Source organism: Lipotes vexillifer, unplaced genomic scaffold, assembly GCF_000442215.2.
Source record: "Lipotes vexillifer unplaced genomic scaffold, Lipotes_vexillifer_v1.1 scaffold847, whole genome shotgun sequence".
Taxonomy (NCBI): Eukaryota; Metazoa; Chordata; class Mammalia; order Artiodactyla; family Lipotidae; genus Lipotes; species Lipotes vexillifer.
This window is the reverse complement of record NW_006778821.1, coordinates 2,863,014-2,881,048: the sequence shown is the minus strand read 5'-3', so window position 1 is coordinate 2,881,048 and position 18,035 is coordinate 2,863,014. Positions and strand designations below refer to the sequence as shown.

At 40.6% G+C, this 18,035-nt stretch overlaps 1 protein-coding gene across 1 annotated transcript in view; it reads left to right on the top strand.

Annotated features, from left to right (window-relative positions):
- MED14 (mediator complex subunit 14) overlaps positions 1–14,649 on the top strand; it is a gene marked incomplete at its 5' end in the record, with an annotated part of 75,018 nt that extends 60,369 nt beyond the window's left edge. The window contains 7 exons of the mRNA XM_007451987.1: positions 1,596–1,778; positions 2,694–2,929; positions 5,242–5,421; positions 5,520–5,627; positions 10,939–11,064; positions 11,484–11,676; positions 14,282–14,649. Of these exons, the coding sequence (XP_007452049.1) occupies positions 1,596–1,778; positions 2,694–2,929; positions 5,242–5,421; positions 5,520–5,627; positions 10,939–11,064; positions 11,484–11,676; positions 14,282–14,355 (1,100 nt within the window). The remainder of the gene's footprint in view (positions 1–1,595; positions 1,779–2,693; positions 2,930–5,241; positions 5,422–5,519; positions 5,628–10,938; positions 11,065–11,483; positions 11,677–14,281) is intronic.
- Positions 14,650–18,035: the final 3,386 nt, after the last annotated feature.

The window sequence follows — 18,035 nt, the reverse complement described above, 5'->3', positions numbered from 1 at the left end:
TCTACCCATCTTCTTCTCTCCCCTTAAACACCACCCCCCACACACACAAAATTGGGACCCTACCATATGTATTGTTTTGAGACTTGAATTTTTTAACTCAAAAATTCGATTTTGAATTTGTTCACAAAGGGAAAGAAAAGAAGAGGTAGCCAGTGAGGTGTTTCCTTTCGAGTCCACCAACCACCTAGTTCTTCCTCCCGAAGGCATTTAGTGCTACTGATTTCTCGTGCATTCTTGGAGGGATGTCTCATGCGGGTTGTTCTTCCCCCTCTCTTTTACACACATGGCAGCATACTGCACACCGTATTCGGTGCCTTACATTCGTCACTTAACTGTATCATGAATCCCGTGCCAAATCTGGACATAAAGAGCTTCCTCAGGTTTTACAGCTGTGTAGCATCTGTGATTTTCCTCTTTACTATTAATATTTGCAGGAATATTTCTGTCAGTAAAAACTACATCATCATACTAAATGGCTTCAGAGTATCCCCTTGTCTGGGCATACCATGATTTAACCGTTCTCTTATTACGATACGTTTAGAATGTTTCTATTTTTTCACAACTGAAAATGGTGTCTTCTCTGCTCACAGGATTATTTTCTTAGGTAAGTTCCTAGAAGTGGAATTGCTGTCTCAAAGGGTTTGAGAAATTCTAAAGCTTTTGAAACATACTGCAAATTGCTCACCTAAAAGGCTGTACCAATTTCCTCTAGTATTGTACAAGAATGTCTGTTTTCCTGCATCATTGCCAACAAGGGGTATTGTGATTTTTTAAAATCTTGGTCATTTTGATAGGTAAAAAATGGCATATTACTGTTCGATGTGTGGTTTTTTGATTATTAGTGAAGTTGAACTTTTTTTTATGTTCATTAGCCTTTCGTGTTTCTTATTTTACACCTGCCAGTTTATATCCTTTGCCTATATTCTTGTGTTTTTTCTTACCGATTTGTAAGATTTCTAAGTAAGGAACATTTATTCTCTGATACATGGTAGAAGTATTTTCTCATTTTGTCATTTGGTTACAAAGAGGTGTAAATAAGTTAAAAGTATCTGCAGGATGAAATTTAAATATCAGATTGTTCAGGAGGTCACTGCTTTCAAAATTTGATTCTTGGTGCATTTCTTAGTCACTGTACCCTTTACTAAATAAAGAAAATGGAAAATTCCCTCTCTTCAGCCTTCTCTGAGTAGAATGAAAACATAATTTGTCGGGGTTAGTTTAAAAATGTAAGATTTCTACCCTTAAAGGAGCTTTGAGATTTTTTTGCTTAATATTTTCAAACACAGTGTTTGTTATATAGTGTAAAGTAGATTGTTACATATTACACATCTGGAAGCTTGTGTAAAGGTAAATTTTATCCTTTCTCAGTATTTTTTTATCTTCCTAATTTTTTTATCATGTTCAAAAGTACAAAAACTACACCAAATAGAGATTCAAATGTGCCATGTGCGTCAGGCTTCAGTGAAATATCTTACTGAAAGACAAAATAAAATATCACCACGTGGGGTTTAAGCATTTGAATGTTGTCAGCTATTTAATAGCTTTTCAGCTATTAAAATACAGGTTTTGAAAACCATTTGTTTACTTGTTTACAGGAACCCTGGACCCTAGTTCTCCATACACTATGGTGTCACCAAGTGGACGAGCAGGGAACTGGCCAGGGTCTCCTCAAGTGTCTGGCCCCTCACCAGCAACACGCATGCCTGGGATGTCACCAGCCAACCCATCACTACATTCTCCAGTTCCAGATGCTTCTCATTCCCCTCGAGCTGGAACAAGTGAGTGTCATCGACACTTTTATGTTAGCTTTTAGAATAACATAAATGACCTGTTTTAATCATTCTATCCTCATCCTCACATTTGAAAGTCATGACTTAATAATGATACTCAATAACTTAAACTTTTATCCATTTAGTAATGGTTGTAACAGTAGTTAAATTTGTAAAAGTCGGGCAAAATGTAAGAAAGGAGAATGTCTCCTCCAGAAGTCTTCTGAGGTGAATCCTGTACCTCTGTTATGACTGCTAACTTAGCTGCACTACTAGACCTTAAAAGATACCTAAAGGTAACTGACAAGGTTATGCAAATTAACACAGAAAAGAAGAATTGTACACATATGTTCATTAGCTTTTGCCATGTGACTTTTAGTGGCTTAAAACAACAATCATATGTTCGCTCGCTGTTCTGCAGATTGGCAATTTGGGCTGAGCCCAGCTGGGTGATTCTTCCAGGCTCTGCTGGGCTCACTCATGCATCTGTGGTCAGCTCCTGGGTTGGCTGGGGCCTGGCTTCTCTCTGCTTCTTGTGGTCTCATACTTGACCATGGGCTTGCTCACCTGGGGCTAGACAGAATTCCAAGAGAGTCAGTAAGAGCCTAGGCCTGCAGCTGGCACTGTGTCATTTCCACTGCATTCTGTAGGCCACAGCAAGTCACAAGGCCAGCCCAGATCCCAAGTAAAGAAGTAGACCCCACTCCTTGAAGGAACTGCTGCAAAGTCACACTGCAAGGGACCTGGCTGCAGGGAGGAGAATAACTGTAAGGAAACTGATACGTGATTGTTAACACCACAGGGAGTAACAGAAACAGTATCGATTGCTATAGAAAAGTAAAGGTGTTTAATAAAAGCAAAACAGGGAACAACGAGATTGTGTGTATTTGTAAAAAAAATAAATGACGTTTTCCTTCCCAAAAGGTTCCCAAACGATGCCCACAAACATGCCTCCGCCTCGTAAACTACCTCAGCGCTCCTGGGCGGCCTCCATCCCTACCATCCTCACTCACAGTGCCTTGAATATTTTACTGCTGCCCTCTCCAACGCCAGGCCTCGTGCCCGGCCTAGCAGGTAGTTACCTTTGTTCTCCGCTTGAGAGATTCCTTGGATCCGTCATCATGAGACGACACCTTCAAAGAATTATTCAACAAGAAACGGTATGTGAGGGCTTCCCTGGTGGCGCGGTGGTTGAGAGTCCGCCTGCCGATGCAGGGGACGCGGGTTCGTGCCCCGGTCTGGGAGGATCCCACATGCCGCGGAGCGGCGGGGCCCGTGAGCCATGGCCGCTGAGCCTGCACGTCTGGAGCCTGTTGCTCTGCAGCGGGAGGGGCCACAGCAGTGAGAGGCCCGCGTACCGCAAAAATAAATAAATAAATAAAAGGCCTTTTAAAAAAAAAAAAAAAGAAACGGTATGTGGGTACCTGCTGAATTCCTAAGTGGTGATTGTCAAAGCAGGTGCTAAGTTGCTTCCTAGAGTAGGATCTGAACTGAAGTGCTATTCCCTCACCTCCTTTAACCAGCCTGTTAGAATTATGTTTTGCCCTCCACCTTAGCATTAAAAATGGATCCACTGTTTTCTTTTCCATTCTTACATTAACGAATTCCTTCACTTATAATTTGCCATATACTGTGGCTATCATGGACCTGGAGATAGGTCCCCACGGTACCGTAGAACAAGTGCACCCGGGATCTGGCTCGGTAGAGAATAGCATGAGTAACTATTTGCCCTCTGGAATGCTTCTGCAGGCAGGCTGAATCTGAATCTGTGATCAGAAAATTATTTATGATCGCAAGGATGAAAGCTACTTTTTAAATACATGAGCAATTGGGGATTTCCATGGCGGTCCAGTGGCTAAGACGTGCTTCCAGTGCACAGGGCCTGGGTTCAATCCCTAGTCAGGGAACTAGATCCTACATGCCGCAACTAAGACCCGGCACAGCCAGAATAAATAAATATTTTTTAAAAAACACATGAGCAACTGAATTGATTTAAAACTCTTATAGAAAAAGACTTCTATCCTGTGGTGATACCCTTAGGAGACAGTTCAGAGTTGAGAGCACCAGCTCTATAGTCAGGCTACCCCAGTTTGTAGCCAGGCCATGCCACTGGCTGGTACGAGCTTTGGCACATTTCTTCACCTTTTTGATAATAGTAGATAGTAGTATCTACCTAACTCAGAACAGTTGTGGAAGTTTGAGATAACTTCATATAAAACCTTTACATAATGTTTTGGTATTCAGTTACATATTATTTGTAATAATTATTATTGATATTTATGTTAATGAGGTAGTCAGAATAGCGAATGTTTAAAATAGCCTCACCACAGATGGCACCAAGCTATTTTGCAACCTTTATATTCAAATTTGAAAGAAAGAAAAGTTTTAACATAAGTTGAAATAAGTTAGCGTTCAAAAGTAATCATCAGACCTGTGATCTAGCCTCACCTCTGCCACTTAAAAGCCATGTAAGCTTTCAGCCCTTTGAACCTCATTTTGCTCATCTGCATAATCAGCATATTAGGCTGGAGCAGAGGTCAGTAAGCTATGTGCCTGGAGGCCAAGTCCTGCCCTCCACCTGTTTTTATAAAGTTTCATTGGAACACAGCCACACGCATTCAATTGCGTATTGTCTATGGGTGGTTGCAGCAGAGACCATAGAACCTAAAATATTTACCAACCCCTGGACTAGCATATCGTCCCAGTCCAGATCTAACATTTTGTAACTGAACTCTTTATTCTTTTTTCCTACTGGATCTTCTTTTACAAACTTATTGTGGACAATTTTAAGCATATACAAAAGTAGAGAGAATTGTATAATAAACCTGTCTGTTCTTATCACCCACCTTCAACAGTGAACTCACACTAATATTGTTTCATCTATAACTCCTCCTCCCAGATTGTTTGGCAGCAAATTCCTGACGTCATTTCATCCATAGTTTCTTTATCATCAGATTTCTAATTGGTGTCCAGATTTCCCAAGTTGTCACAGGTTTTACCATCTGAATCAAAATCCATACATGTTCTTAAGTCCTTTCTGAACAATAGTTTCCCCCTCCATTTCTCATTAGATAATGTATTTGTTGAAGAAGCCATATCATTTGTCCTGTGGAGTTTCTCACAGTCTGAATCTTGCTGATCGCATCCCTTTGGAATCATCTAACATGTTCTTTTGACCTCCATATTTCTGTAATATTGATCAACCCTGTGGATCTGACTACTGAATTCAGGCTCAAGTTGGTTGTGGTTTTGATAGGTGTGGTGTTATGTTCTTCCATCAAGAGACACATAATGTCTGATTGCCATATGGTTAGCAATTGCTGGTGCCCCAGTGTCTAGATACCTTTTTGTGGAAAAGGTATCAACTTAGTTGTTTTCCTTTTGAAACATTTCTCTAGTTAACATTTCCATTTTCCCTTTGACTTACATATTATTTCACATGTTAATTTGATGCATGTTTCTTGTTTTTCAGCTACAGCTGATAAATTCCAATGAACCTGGAGTGATCATGTTTAAGACTGATGCGCTGAAATGCAGAGTAGCCCTTAGTCCCAAAACCAACCAAACACTTCAGCTAAAAGTGACACCCGAAAATGCAGGACAGTGGAAACCTGATGAACTTCAAGTTTTAGAGAAATTCTTTGAAACAAGAGTATGTGTTTCTTAATGCATAATTTTAATACAGTCAGTGAAACAGAGGAGTCAAGGTAGAATGAAGAGTAACTTAACTTGCTTTATTTATCCTTGTAGGTTGCAGGACCGCCATTTAAAGCCAATACATTAATAGCTTTCACCAAGCTGTTAGGAGCTCCTACACACATCCTCAGGGACTGTGTGCATATTATGAAGCTAGAGTTGGTAAGTTACAGTGACACACAGACTTTTCTAGCCAGGTCGATCTGAGGAGGTTGGAGTTGGTGGGAACAGTATATGTTGGTTTTCACCCATTTATGTTATGTACTTCATTTTTCTCTTGTGTCCTTAATTTTTAACTTAAATTTTATTTGTCTTTGGATAGGTAACACAATCCTCTTACATCTTTTGAATTTAGAACAAGGTGATACAGTGGGAAATTTCACATCCATCCCTATCCAGCCATCTAGTCCTCCTCCCCACAGGCAATCCAAGTTATCAGTGGCTTCTCTCTTATACAAAGATACATTTAATATACTCTTCCTATTCCCAGATCATGAAATAATCCTCCCGTGGCTTCTCCTAATACTGTTACGGAATCATTTTGTAAACAACTTATATATTTGATCCATTTAAAATATATCTTGGGGTCAAATGGTGAGGTATGGGTCCAGTTTTTTCAGATGCCCCCAACTGCCCTAATACCATTTATTGAAAAATCTGTCCTTTCTGTGGAGATTTTTTTTTTTTTTTTTTTTTTACATCTTTACTTGATTACTATAGCTTTGTAGTATAGTCTGAAGTCAGGGAGCCTGATTTCTCCGGCTCCGTTTTTCGTACTCAAGATTGCTTTGGCTGTTTGGGGTCTTTTGTGTTTCCGTACAAATTGTGAAATTTTCTGTTCTAGTTCTGTGAAAAATGCCAGTGGTAGTTTGATAGGGATTGCATTGAATCTATAGATTGCTTTGGGAAGTAGAGTCATTTTCACAATGTTGATTCTTCCAATCCAAGAACATGGTATATCTCTCCATCTGTTTGTATCATCTTTAATTTCTTTCATCAGTGTCTTATAATTTTCTGCATACAGGTCTTTTGTCTCCTTAGGTAGGTTTATTCCTAGATATTTTATTCTTTTTGTTGCAATGGTAAATGGGAGTGTTTTCTTGATTTCACTTTCAGATTTTTCATCATTAGTATATAGGAATGCCAGAGATTTCTGTGCATTAATTTTGTATCCTGCTACTTTACCAAATTCATTGATTAGCTCTAGTAGTTTTCTGGTAGCATCTTTGGATTCTCTATGTATAGTATCATGTCATCTGCAAACAGTGACAGCTTTACTTCTAATTTTCCGGTTTGGATTCCTTTTATTTCCTTTTCTTCTCTGATTTGCTGTGGCTAAAACTTCCAAAACTATGTTGAATAAGAGTGGTGAGAGTGGGCAACCTTGTCTTGTTCCTGATCTTAGTGGAAATGGTTTCAGTGTTTCACCATTGAGGACGATGTTGGCCGTGGGTTTGTCATATATGGCCTTTATTATGCTGAGGAAAGTACCCTCTATGCCTACTTTCTGCAGGGTTTTTATCATAAATGGGTGTTGAATTTTGTCGAAAGTTTTCTCTGCATCTATTGAGATGATCATATGGTTTTCCTCCTTCAATTTGTTAACATGGTGTATCACGTTGATTGATTTGCGTATATTGAAGAATCCTCGCATTCCTGGAATAAACCCCACTTGATCACGGTGTTTGATCCTTTTAATGTGCTGTTGGATTCTGTTTGCTAGTATTTTGTTGAGGATTTTTGCATCTATGTTCATCAGTGATATTGGCCTGTAGTTTTCTTTCTTTGTGACATCCTTGTCTGGTTTTGGTATCAGGGTGATGGTGGCCTCGTAGAATGAGTTTGGGAGTGTTCCTCCCTCTGCTGTATTTTGGAAGAGTTTGAGAAGGATAGGAGTGTTAGCTCTTCTCTAAATGTTTGATAGAATTCGCCTGTGAAGCCATCTGTTCCTGGGCTTTTGTTTGTTGGAAAATTTTAATCACAGTTTCAGTTTCAGTGCTTGTGATTGGTCTGTTCATAGTTTCTATTTCTTCCTGATTCAGTCTCGGCAGGTTGTGCATTTCTAAGACTGTCCATTTCTTCCAGGTTGTCCATTTTATTGGCATAGAGTTGCTTGTAGTAATCTCTCATGACCCTTTGTATTTCTGCAGTGTCAGTTGTTACTTCTCCTTTTCCATTTCTAATTGTATTGATTTGAGTCCTCTCCCTTTTTTTCTTGATGAGTCTGGCTAATGGTTTATCAATTTTGTTTATCCTCTCAAAGAACCAGCTTTTAGTTTGATTGATCTTTGCTATCGTTTCCTTCATTTCTTTTTCATTTATTTCTGATCTGATTTTTATGATTTCTTTCCTTCTGCTAACTTTGGGGGGTTTTTTGTTCTTCTTTCTCTAATTACTTTCGGTTCAAGGTTAGGTTGTTTATTCGAGATGTTTCCTGTTTCTTAAGGTAGGATTGTATTGCTATAAACTTCCCTCTTAGAACTGCTTTTGCTGCATCCCATAGGTTTTGGGTCGTCGTGTCTCCATTGTCATTGTTTCTAGGTATTTTTTAATTTCCTCTTTGATTTCTTCAGTGATCACTTCGTTATTAAGTAGTGTATTGTTTAGCCTCCATGTGTTTGTATTTTTTAGGTTGTGTTCCTGTCTTGCTAGTTGTTTGGCATAGGGTGTCCAGCACTGTAGCTTGCTGGTCGTTGAGTGAGGCTGGGTGTTGGTGTTGAGATGGAGATCTCTGGGAGATTTTCGTCATTTGATATTATGTGGAGCTGGGAGGTCTCTTGTGAACCAGCGTCCTGAAGTTGGCTGTCCCACCTCAGAGGCACAGCGCTGACTCCTGCCTGCAGCACCAAGAGGCTTTCATCCACACGGCTCAGAATAAAAGGGAGACAAGGAAGAAAGAAAGAGGATAAAATAAAGTAATAAAAAATAAAGTTATTAAAATAAAAATAATTATTAAGAAAATATTTTTTAAGTAAAACAGTAAAAAAAAAAAAAAAAAAAATACGGACGGACAGAACCTTAGGACAAATGGTGAAAGCAAAGCTATATAGACAGGGCTTCCCTGGTGGTGCAGTGGTTGGGAGTCCGCCTGCCGATGCAGGGGACACGGGTTGGTGCCCCGGTTCGGGAAGATCCCACATTCCGCGGAGCGGCTGGGCCCGTGAGCCATGGCTGCTGAGCCTGCGCGTCAGGAGCCTCTGCTCCGCAAAGGGAAAGGCCACAACAGTGAGAGGCCCTCGTACAGCGTACCGTAAAAAAAACAAAAACAAAAACAAAAAACTGTACAGACACAATCTCACACGGAAGCATACACATACACACCAAAAGAGGAAAAGGGGAAGAAATAATAAATCTTGCTCTCCAAGTCCATCTCCTGAATTTGGGATGATTCATTGTCTATTCAGGTATTCCACCGATGCAGGGTACATTAAGTTGATTGTGGAGATTTAATCCGCTGCTCCTGAGGCTGGAGGGATTTCTCTCACAGCTCCCGGGGTTCAGATTTGGATTGGGCCCCACCTCTGCGTATAGGTCACCTAAGGGCGTCTGTTCTTTGCCCAGACAGAACGGGGTTAAAGGAGCAGCTGATTCGGGGGCTCTGGCTCACTCAGGCCGGGGGGAGGGAGGGGTACAGATGCCGGGCGAGCCTTCTGCAGCAGAGGCCCGCGTGACGTTGCACCAGCCTGAGGCGCAACGTGCGTTCTCCCGGGGAAGTTGTCCCTGGGTCACGGGACCCTGGCAATGGCGGGCTGCACCGGCTCTCCGGAAGTGGGCTGTGGATAGCGACCTGTGCTCGCACACAGGCTTCTTGGTGGCGGCAGCAGCCGCCTTAGCGTCTCATGCACGTCTCTGGGGTCCACGCTGATCACTGCAGCTCGCGCCCGTCTCTGGAGCTCCTTTAAGCAGCGCTCTTAATCCCCTCTCCTCGCGCACCAGGAAACAAAGAGGGAAGAAAAAGTCTTGTCTCTTCGGCAGCTCTAGACTTTTCCCCGGACTCCCTCCCGGCCGTGGTGCACTAACCCCCTGCAGGCTGTTTTCACGCTACCAACCCCAGTGCTCTCCCTGTGCTCCAACCGAAGCCCGAAGCCTCAGATCCCAGCCCCCGCCCGCCCCGGCGGGTGAGCAGACAACCGTCTCGGGCTGGCGAGTGCCGGTCGGCACCGATCTCCTGTGCGGGAATCTCTCCGCTTTGCCCTCCGCACCCCTGTGGCTGCGCTCTCCTTCGCGGCTCCGAAGCTTTCCCCCTCCGCCACCCGCAGTCTCCGCCCGGGAAGGGGCTTCCTAGTGTGTGGAAACCTTTCCTCCTTCACTGCTCCCTCCCACTGGTGCAGGTCCCGTTCCTATCCTTCTGTCTCCGTTTATTTTTTCTTTTGCCCTACCCAGGTACGTGGGGGGTTTCTTGCCTTTTGGGAGGTCTGAGGTCTGCCAGCGTTCAGTGGGTGTTCTGTAGGAGTTGTTCCACGTGTGGATGTATTTCTGGTGTATCTGTGGGGAGGAAGGTGATCTCCGCGTCTTACTCTTCTGCCATCTTCCCCGTCTCCCTCTGGGGAGACTTTTAAATGCCTCTTCTTTCCTATGAAAGTATACAATTATATAGCTGGAATCCAGATGGCAGCTAGTTTTATTTTTCCAATCTTGCAGCAGGCCTTTCATTTTAATGTTTCTAGCATTGCTTTGGGTAATTCCAAATACCTCATTCCTTTTTTCAGTTGGTGTTTTATTATTAATATTGGGACGGCCGTGTTCCTTTGCTAGTAGTCTCAGCATTTGGCTTCTGCTCTGATAGGCTATAGGAAACATTATTTATGTTTCAAAAAATCCATTTGAGTTTTTAAAGGAGTAAATATTTATGTCACTAAAAAAGCTCCAGTAGATATAGTTTAAAATTATTAATGCAGTTTGACTAGTTTGTTTTAGGGAAGGAGTTGGAAATGAGACTGGGAAGTCTAGATTGGCACCAGTTAAGCGCCTTGAATGCCAGTGTTGGTCCTCGGTGGGTGGGGGGTGGGGCAGCATGGGTCACTGCATGTCACTGAGCATTTGTCAGCTAGATTAGAACCACGCTCTAGGACATTTGTCTGGCAGTGGTGTAAGGATGGATTGGGAGAGGCAGCCAATGGAAGGGACCATTAGCGGGGCCACGGGAGAAGTAACGGAGCCCTGAGCTCAGTGGCATCGGTGAAAATAGAGAGGAGGGAACAGATGTCAGAGACATGGAGGAAGGAGAACCCGCAGGCCTTGGGAATTAATGAAGTGGGAGGGAAGGAAGGTGAACATATCATATAAATCCAGAGCTGACTCTTCAGTTAGGAACTTCACATGTATATTTCCTTTGAGAAAAGGCAGGTTATCAACTTTATGATCTACTGATAATTGAGTATAAAATTCCATCTAACCTTTCAGGCTCCTACAGTAGAATATAATTTTAAATGTTCATATGACTTTATCATAATTTTTTTTCTTTTCAAAACAGTTTCCTGACCAGGCAACACAGCTAAAATGGAACGTTCAGTTTTGCCTGACGATCCCTCCCAGTGCACCGCCAATTGCACCTCCTGGGACACCTGCTGTGGTGCTGAAATCCAAAATGCTATTTTTTGTAAGTACCACCCGGGATGCACATGTGTTTGTGTGTGTATGTGTGTGTGTATATATGGGTGCAGGTGCGCAGAGCTTCTGAGGCAGAAGCCATTTGAGGATAACAGAGCATCTTTTGGATAACTACAGAAATTACCTGTTGCTGCCAAATATAGGCCCAGATCCCTTAATTGTCAGTTTAGACCTCACATAATCTTGGTTCCTGTAGTAAGGAATATATTGAACTAGGTAATTGTGTGACACAGTTGCATCTTAATCATAATATTTAGTTGTTTGTCACTTTTCTTGTCCTATTTAATTTTCTTTTACTTGTATCTTAATCTGACAGTAGAGTAAATGATAGTACTTTTGATACATTTACATAAATATTTTGTTTTCTTACTGTGTTTTTATTCTCTTTTGTTTGTGTTGTGTCTACAGCTTCAGCTAACTCAGAAAACATCGGTCCCTCCCCAAGAACCTGTTAGTATTATAGTTCCAATCATTTATGACATGGCTTCAGGTACCACCCAGCAGGCAGACATTCCCAGACAGCAGAACTCTTCTGTTGCTGCTCCCATGATGGTCAGCAACATTCTGAAGAGGTTTGCAGAGATGAACCCACCACGACAAGGTACATGACAAGTAGATGATATTTTATTGCATATATGTTATAAACGTTCTTTTGAGAGATCCCCCTTCTCCCCTCTGCTCCCTCCTTACCCACCTTGCCCCCCAGTCCTAGTAGTAGAGCTCTGGTTGCTGTGGGCCTCTTAATGTCTGCCTGTCGCTTTCTTCCTTTCTCACTGGTTCTTCAGTTTTGTCCATGTCTCTGCTGCCTGGACTTTATTTTTGTTAGTGATTTACTATTGGGACTGACCCAGTTGCTAATGCCAGAAGCTTGTATTTATAGCACACGTTGCCACAAAGCCCCAGGTTAGGATGATAGAATTTTCCATGGCTGTGAATTCCTGCCCCACCATCGATACCTGCCACTCTGTACATCACCAAGTTGAAATGCATGTTGGTTTCTCCTATTTCATGGTTCAGTCATGAATAGAATAATATCACTCAAACTTCTGTATCTTCTAAATGTTTTGTGAAGAATAAAAGCTGATACAAATGGCATCACTGCTTTTTGGGCTTCTTATATAAGTGTCAGGCGGGTGCAAGTGAACCTTTTCACCGAGTGCACAATGAAGCTCTCAAACTGAACATTTTCGAAGAGACCAGAATGATTCTGGTAGATAAACAAGGTCCCTTCAATACCGGAGTAGCCTATGCTTAACACGGAACTTCTGGCAGTGCTAAATTTTTTACTATAAACCATAAAGCTCAGCAAAGAGACCTTCTCTTCCATTCTGCTTATGTCTAACATTAAGGAAATTAAATTAAAATTTGCTTATTTCTAATAGTAAGGAAGTCCTCTGTATCTTTCTGTTCAGAATAGTATGATCACAGAATTAATTTTTTAAATGAGGGAAAGTTGTTCTCTGAAACATTTTTTAGGTACCACAGTGTCAAAATTTTACTAGACACAGGAATCATGGGAGAAATTATATTTTCAGCTGTTTGTTGCCCCATATTGTATACATAGACAAGTTCTCACCTACATATAGTTTATAAGGAACACACTGGGCAGTAGAGAAGGGTGTGCTTCTTTTGTTGTAATGCTTCTTCCACTTCTTACAATTTTCTGCTTTCATCCTTTGACTTCTCTTCTTTCAGCTCAAATTAGGTCCTTCAGAATCAAAGTTTAAAGCTATCAGCATTTTCCAAGTAGCAGTTCAGTGTAACTTTGATAATAAACACCATTCCTTCGCAAGCAGATGACTATCATTATTATGTCTCATGGAATTTAAAATTTAAAGGAAAGAATGTTTGATCCTGTTGGGATCGAGCAAGTTTTTCTCCCTATCAATAACGAAAATGTGTTTTTTAAAAAATAAAAAGTTGTAACTTCTTTTATTTAAGAAATTGTTGCTATATTTTGGAAGTATATTTCTTTTTTTCTTTTATTTGACCTTAGACTGGTTAAAACCTTTGGATTTTTCTTTCTGTACCTTAATTTTCCAGTAGTTGGAGAGAAGGTTGCAGTGACTTGCGCAGGATCACTGCACATCCTGCCCTTTACCGGAAGGCCATTATTCAATTGAGGTCTTCACTTCCTTCGCTCTCAGCCACTTTAGCGTTAGGCCATGCTCTAGGGAAAGGACCCGGTTTGGGGTTTCTAATATTTACAACTGGTTTTGGTTTATTGTATTGAAATATTTGAGATACATATGTGTGTGTGTGTACACACACACACACACACACACACACACACACACAATAAGTAAGAGGCAGGGTATTTTGTTCTTTGAGCAAAGGGGACATTGAGAGGATGAATCATTAACCTCCCCCAACCACCCCCCCCCGCCCCATACACACGCACACAAACAAATCTTGTTTTTGGATTGTTGGTGTGCTGTACTACAGCCACCCCTCCCCTCCTCCCAAACTCATCACTTCCTCCCCGGTGAAGGAGGGATCATTTTATTTTTGTATTAATTGATTTTAACTTTGAACTCCAGAAGTTGATCAATTCCTGGAAATTTGAGGGAAACTCCAATAGATGTCATAGACCTGCACTGTCCAGTATAACTGCCACTCTTCACATGTGGCTATTTAAATTTATTTAAAATCAAAGAAAATGTAAAATCAGTTCCTCAGTCACACTAGCTATATTACAAGTATTCAGTAGCCAGAGCACACATATAGAATATTTCTGTCATCACAGAAGGTTCTATTAGTGCTGTCGTAGACATTTTTATCTGGCCTTTAATGCAGCATCAGAAGGACACCATTGATGTTGTTAACTAATATATAAATATAAAATTAGATCTTTCATTTGATTCAAGAAAAGGTCGTCAGGAGCCTTGAAGTCCGACTTCAAAGTCTTATCCAACGCTCCAGTGTTTCTGTAGAGAAACTCTAGGCATATTGTCTTAAATTCAGATCTAATTGGGAGTTGCCCAAAATGTCTTCATGATGAAAAAAACAAAACCCAAACCAAGTATCATCTGATACTTAACACCAAAGCTTAATCCCCTATAATCCGTGCAGTTAAAATCTAGTCTTTTGTTTTGGTCTTTAAAGTTCTTGCTAATTTTAGATTTAATTACCCCTACCCTCACCGGTGTGTTAACATCATCTTTCCTGTATTGCGAATAGCTAATGACCATTTTTCTCTGTTGCAGGTGAATGCACAATATTTGCAGCTGTTCGTGATTTAATGGCTAATCTTACACTGCCCCCTGGTGGGCGTCCATAGACACTATTGTTTTTAAACCAGGAAGGCTGACAAAAGAGACAAAACAACACACAAAAAAATCTGAATTCAGCCTTCAGTTTAAAAAAGCAAAAGGACTTTTTTGACTTTAAGAGCTGAATATTCTAAAGTGGCAAAATTTTTCAGGGTGTACTTCTTTCATCAAAAAGACCATCAATCTTTTGTATAGTGAACTTGTATAGTGTGTTTAAATGGGACACATTTCAAACTAGGTAATACGTCAGTGTCCGTTTGCCAGTAATAGATTTAATATTCTGTTTTATACTATAAAGTTATGGAAATGCCAAACTTGTTTATTTAATTGTTTTCTTATGTTTTGGGTGTAATAGTCCTTTTTTGGTTTTTGTTTTGTTTTTTAAGGCAGGTCTGTCATTTTTGAATACTGTAAAACTGTGATAAACTTTATATCGAAGCTGTATTTTAATATGACCGCTTTGAATCCTTACATGAAAATGTTCTGGGAGTTGTTATAAACACATCCCAAAGAAGCAATATTTAATAAAACTAGGTTAAAAAAAAAAGTGACCCTCACTTGTGTGTATATCAGCTCTGTAGACTTCTCAGGGCCTCCCTTCATCTTTAACCTGGTGGGGCCAGTAATTAATTCCTAATAATACATGTCTGAAATTTGACCAAAACATCTTCTTTGTTTCAAGGTTAATTTATTTTCCTCAAACATTCCTAATTTGACTGGTGGTTAACATTTAGGACCTTGGTTGTCTTTCAGTGCAGGATTTGGGTAAAAAAGAAAGAACCCAATCTTTGAGAACAAACAGTGAGTAGTTCATATTGATCAAGGATCCCAAACACTGCAGTCATTCTCTGTTGAGGATGTGGGAACTTTTCTGTTAGGCAAATTTAGTTTACAGGATACTTCTGCGTATAGCATTAATTAGGAAACCAAGACCTTGAATGCTCTACCCTTGCATGAAATTTCTGTGACGTTTCTTTATCTTGATTAACTTCTCCCCCTTGCCTCCCCCACCAGAATTGGGGTGGTTCTAAACAATCCCAGTTTAATTTATTGTCAACAGAATGATAAAATGTTTTACCTGGAAGAAGCCTGGTGCAGTGCACTCACTTGGAAGAATCCAAGACCCAGGGTCTGTCCAGGGTCAAATGGAGTTTCTGTTACACATCTCAGCAGAGTTTCTGTTCGGAGCACTGTGCTGTCTCTCCCAGTCCGTCGGGAACTTTTTTAAGCTTCAAAGAACATGATCCAAAGCAAAGGTCTTCTGGAGACTTGATGTGTTATTTGGGAACGTTTTTTAAATGGTAATACTGTGCTGAGTTATCTGATCCCTGTTCTACTGGTTCTCCATGAAATTTTAGATGCTTTATCTAATTCTACTTTAAGATGATTTAATTGAGCTTCTGTGACTATCAACTGCCAAATTCTAGTTTCAAGCATCTCATTGCAGTTAATATCTGTTCTCAACTTTGCTTGATTCTCCATTCATTTCTGGTCAGAACTGAGGCCTTCTTTGCCTTTCTTCTATGTCTTATTTCTGCCTTCATCTCCTGCTTCTCACCCAACTCTGCCACTATGCAGAAGCAGGTGACTAAACTTTTATCCTTCCCTTAACTTACCTTTTATCCTTCTGTTTTTGGTTCACCTTACAATGGTAATCACATCAGTTTGGCAGTCTGAGATGTCTTTATCAAGGGTCAGCCCTTTCCTGTTTGGAGCTGAATCCTTTCTTTCATGTAGAAATCTACATGTATATACAAGAAATGTATTTTTATCTGCAGGATAATACTGTCTCAAATAATTTTATTAATAGAGTTAAATTTTCAGGCATTTTCCCTTTTAAGTGTGGTTTTGAAATATGAATTGCATTTTTAAACATGATACATTCGGTGGATACTTTGTTCCTTATTATAAGTCATCTCTGAATGCATTGTGCAAATCAAAAGATACAATTCAGTGAACAGAATTTGCTTTTGATGCTTATGAAGAGAAAACCCATGGATGTGAATTTTGATATCACGCTTGATACTTGGAATTGGTGCATACTTTATTACAGCTTGAAAACACTGAGCATTTGAATCTTAGGTTTCATCACAAACTATGTCTTTTGCCTCTTTTGTTAACCGAGTTCAATCAAAGGGACTGGATGCCCATAGGGATTTTGCCTAATAGGTGGTTTGGGTCTGTAGTGTGTTTCAATGTGACTTTAGAAATTTCAGTAATAAATAAAATTCATACAAGTTTCAGAGAACTACCAACTCTCTAGTTAATTTTCATGAAGATGTTTTGGCTAGTAGTGTGGTTTATTATTAGCTTAACCTTGAAGAAATTGGTCCTGATTTGCCACATTCTTTTTTCCATCTGCTGAAATGAGGACTCCGCGCTTCCAATGCAGGGAGCCGCGGGTTCAGTCCCTGGTCGGGGAACTAAGATCCCACGTGCCGCGGCGCGGCCAAAAGATAAAAAAACCAGAATGTATTAGAAGTATTTTCAGAATTAGAGAGGAAGAAAGCGAAAACTTTTAACAGAACATATCAAGTTATTAATAACAGGAGCACTGAACTTTGTTTGAAAACTAACACTGAGTGAGCTAAGTGCAAGCATAAACTGAAATATACGTGATTTTAAATTTCAACACCACTAATAACTTTACTGTGTTGTAGTTAACACAGTAACCTGTTCAGCGACGGGATACTAAATAGTCTGTTAGTCATTTTTTGGATCATGGTTAATTTGATAACTTCAAGAAGTATAATTTTGCTACTCTAAATCTGGGTCCAATTTCAACATAAAAAAAGATATTCCTGGGGCTTCCTTGGTGGCGCAGTGGTTGAGAGTCCGCCTGCCGGTGCAGGGGATGCGGGTTCGTGCCCCGGTCCGGGAAGATCCCACATGCTGCGGAGCGGCTGGGCCCGTGGGCCATGGCCGCTGGGCCTGCGCGTCCGGAGCCTGTGCTCCGCAGCGGGAGAGGCCGCGACAGTGAGAGGCCCGCGTACAGCAAAAAAAAAAAAGAAGAAGAAAAAAAAAAGATATTCCTTTCTTTCATGGTTTCTTCCCCAGAAGAAATACCTATTACATTTTACTTTAATCCAGTTTGCTATCATCCAAGTGTTCCTGATATAAAATCAATACACAGAAAATGATAAGAGAATTTATACTCAGGGAACTTAAGGGACAGAAAGGAAAGATGTTAATGTATATTTCATTGTTCCCTGTGGAATTTCCTTTTTCATGTGGTTTAATGGGAATGGACAGTTTGTCTAAGGGAATGATTTGAAATTTACTTGGGATGGATTTACTATCGAGGTTTTTAAGAAAAAATTAGCAGAGGCCAGCCAGCATTGTGCTGCAGAATTCCAGGAGACTATATGATCTGCTCACGGTTTTCTATAAATTGCCTCCATTTCCAGGTGGCCAGTGATTTGTTAAAATACTTCGCCCAGGAATGACTGATTGATGAAAGGGCACGTTTAGGTCAATATAAAATAATAGCTAATATTTACTGAGGGCTTACTATTGCCAGGCACTATGTATTTCAGACTGTATTTAATTGTCACAACAACCCAGCAGGGTAGGCCTCCTTTTACTGTGAGTAAACTGAGGCCTGGACAAATGAAGTAATTTGCTGAGACCAGATTAAGATTGCTTAAGATCAAACAGCTAAGAAGCGGCATTTTGAGTCCAAAGCTGA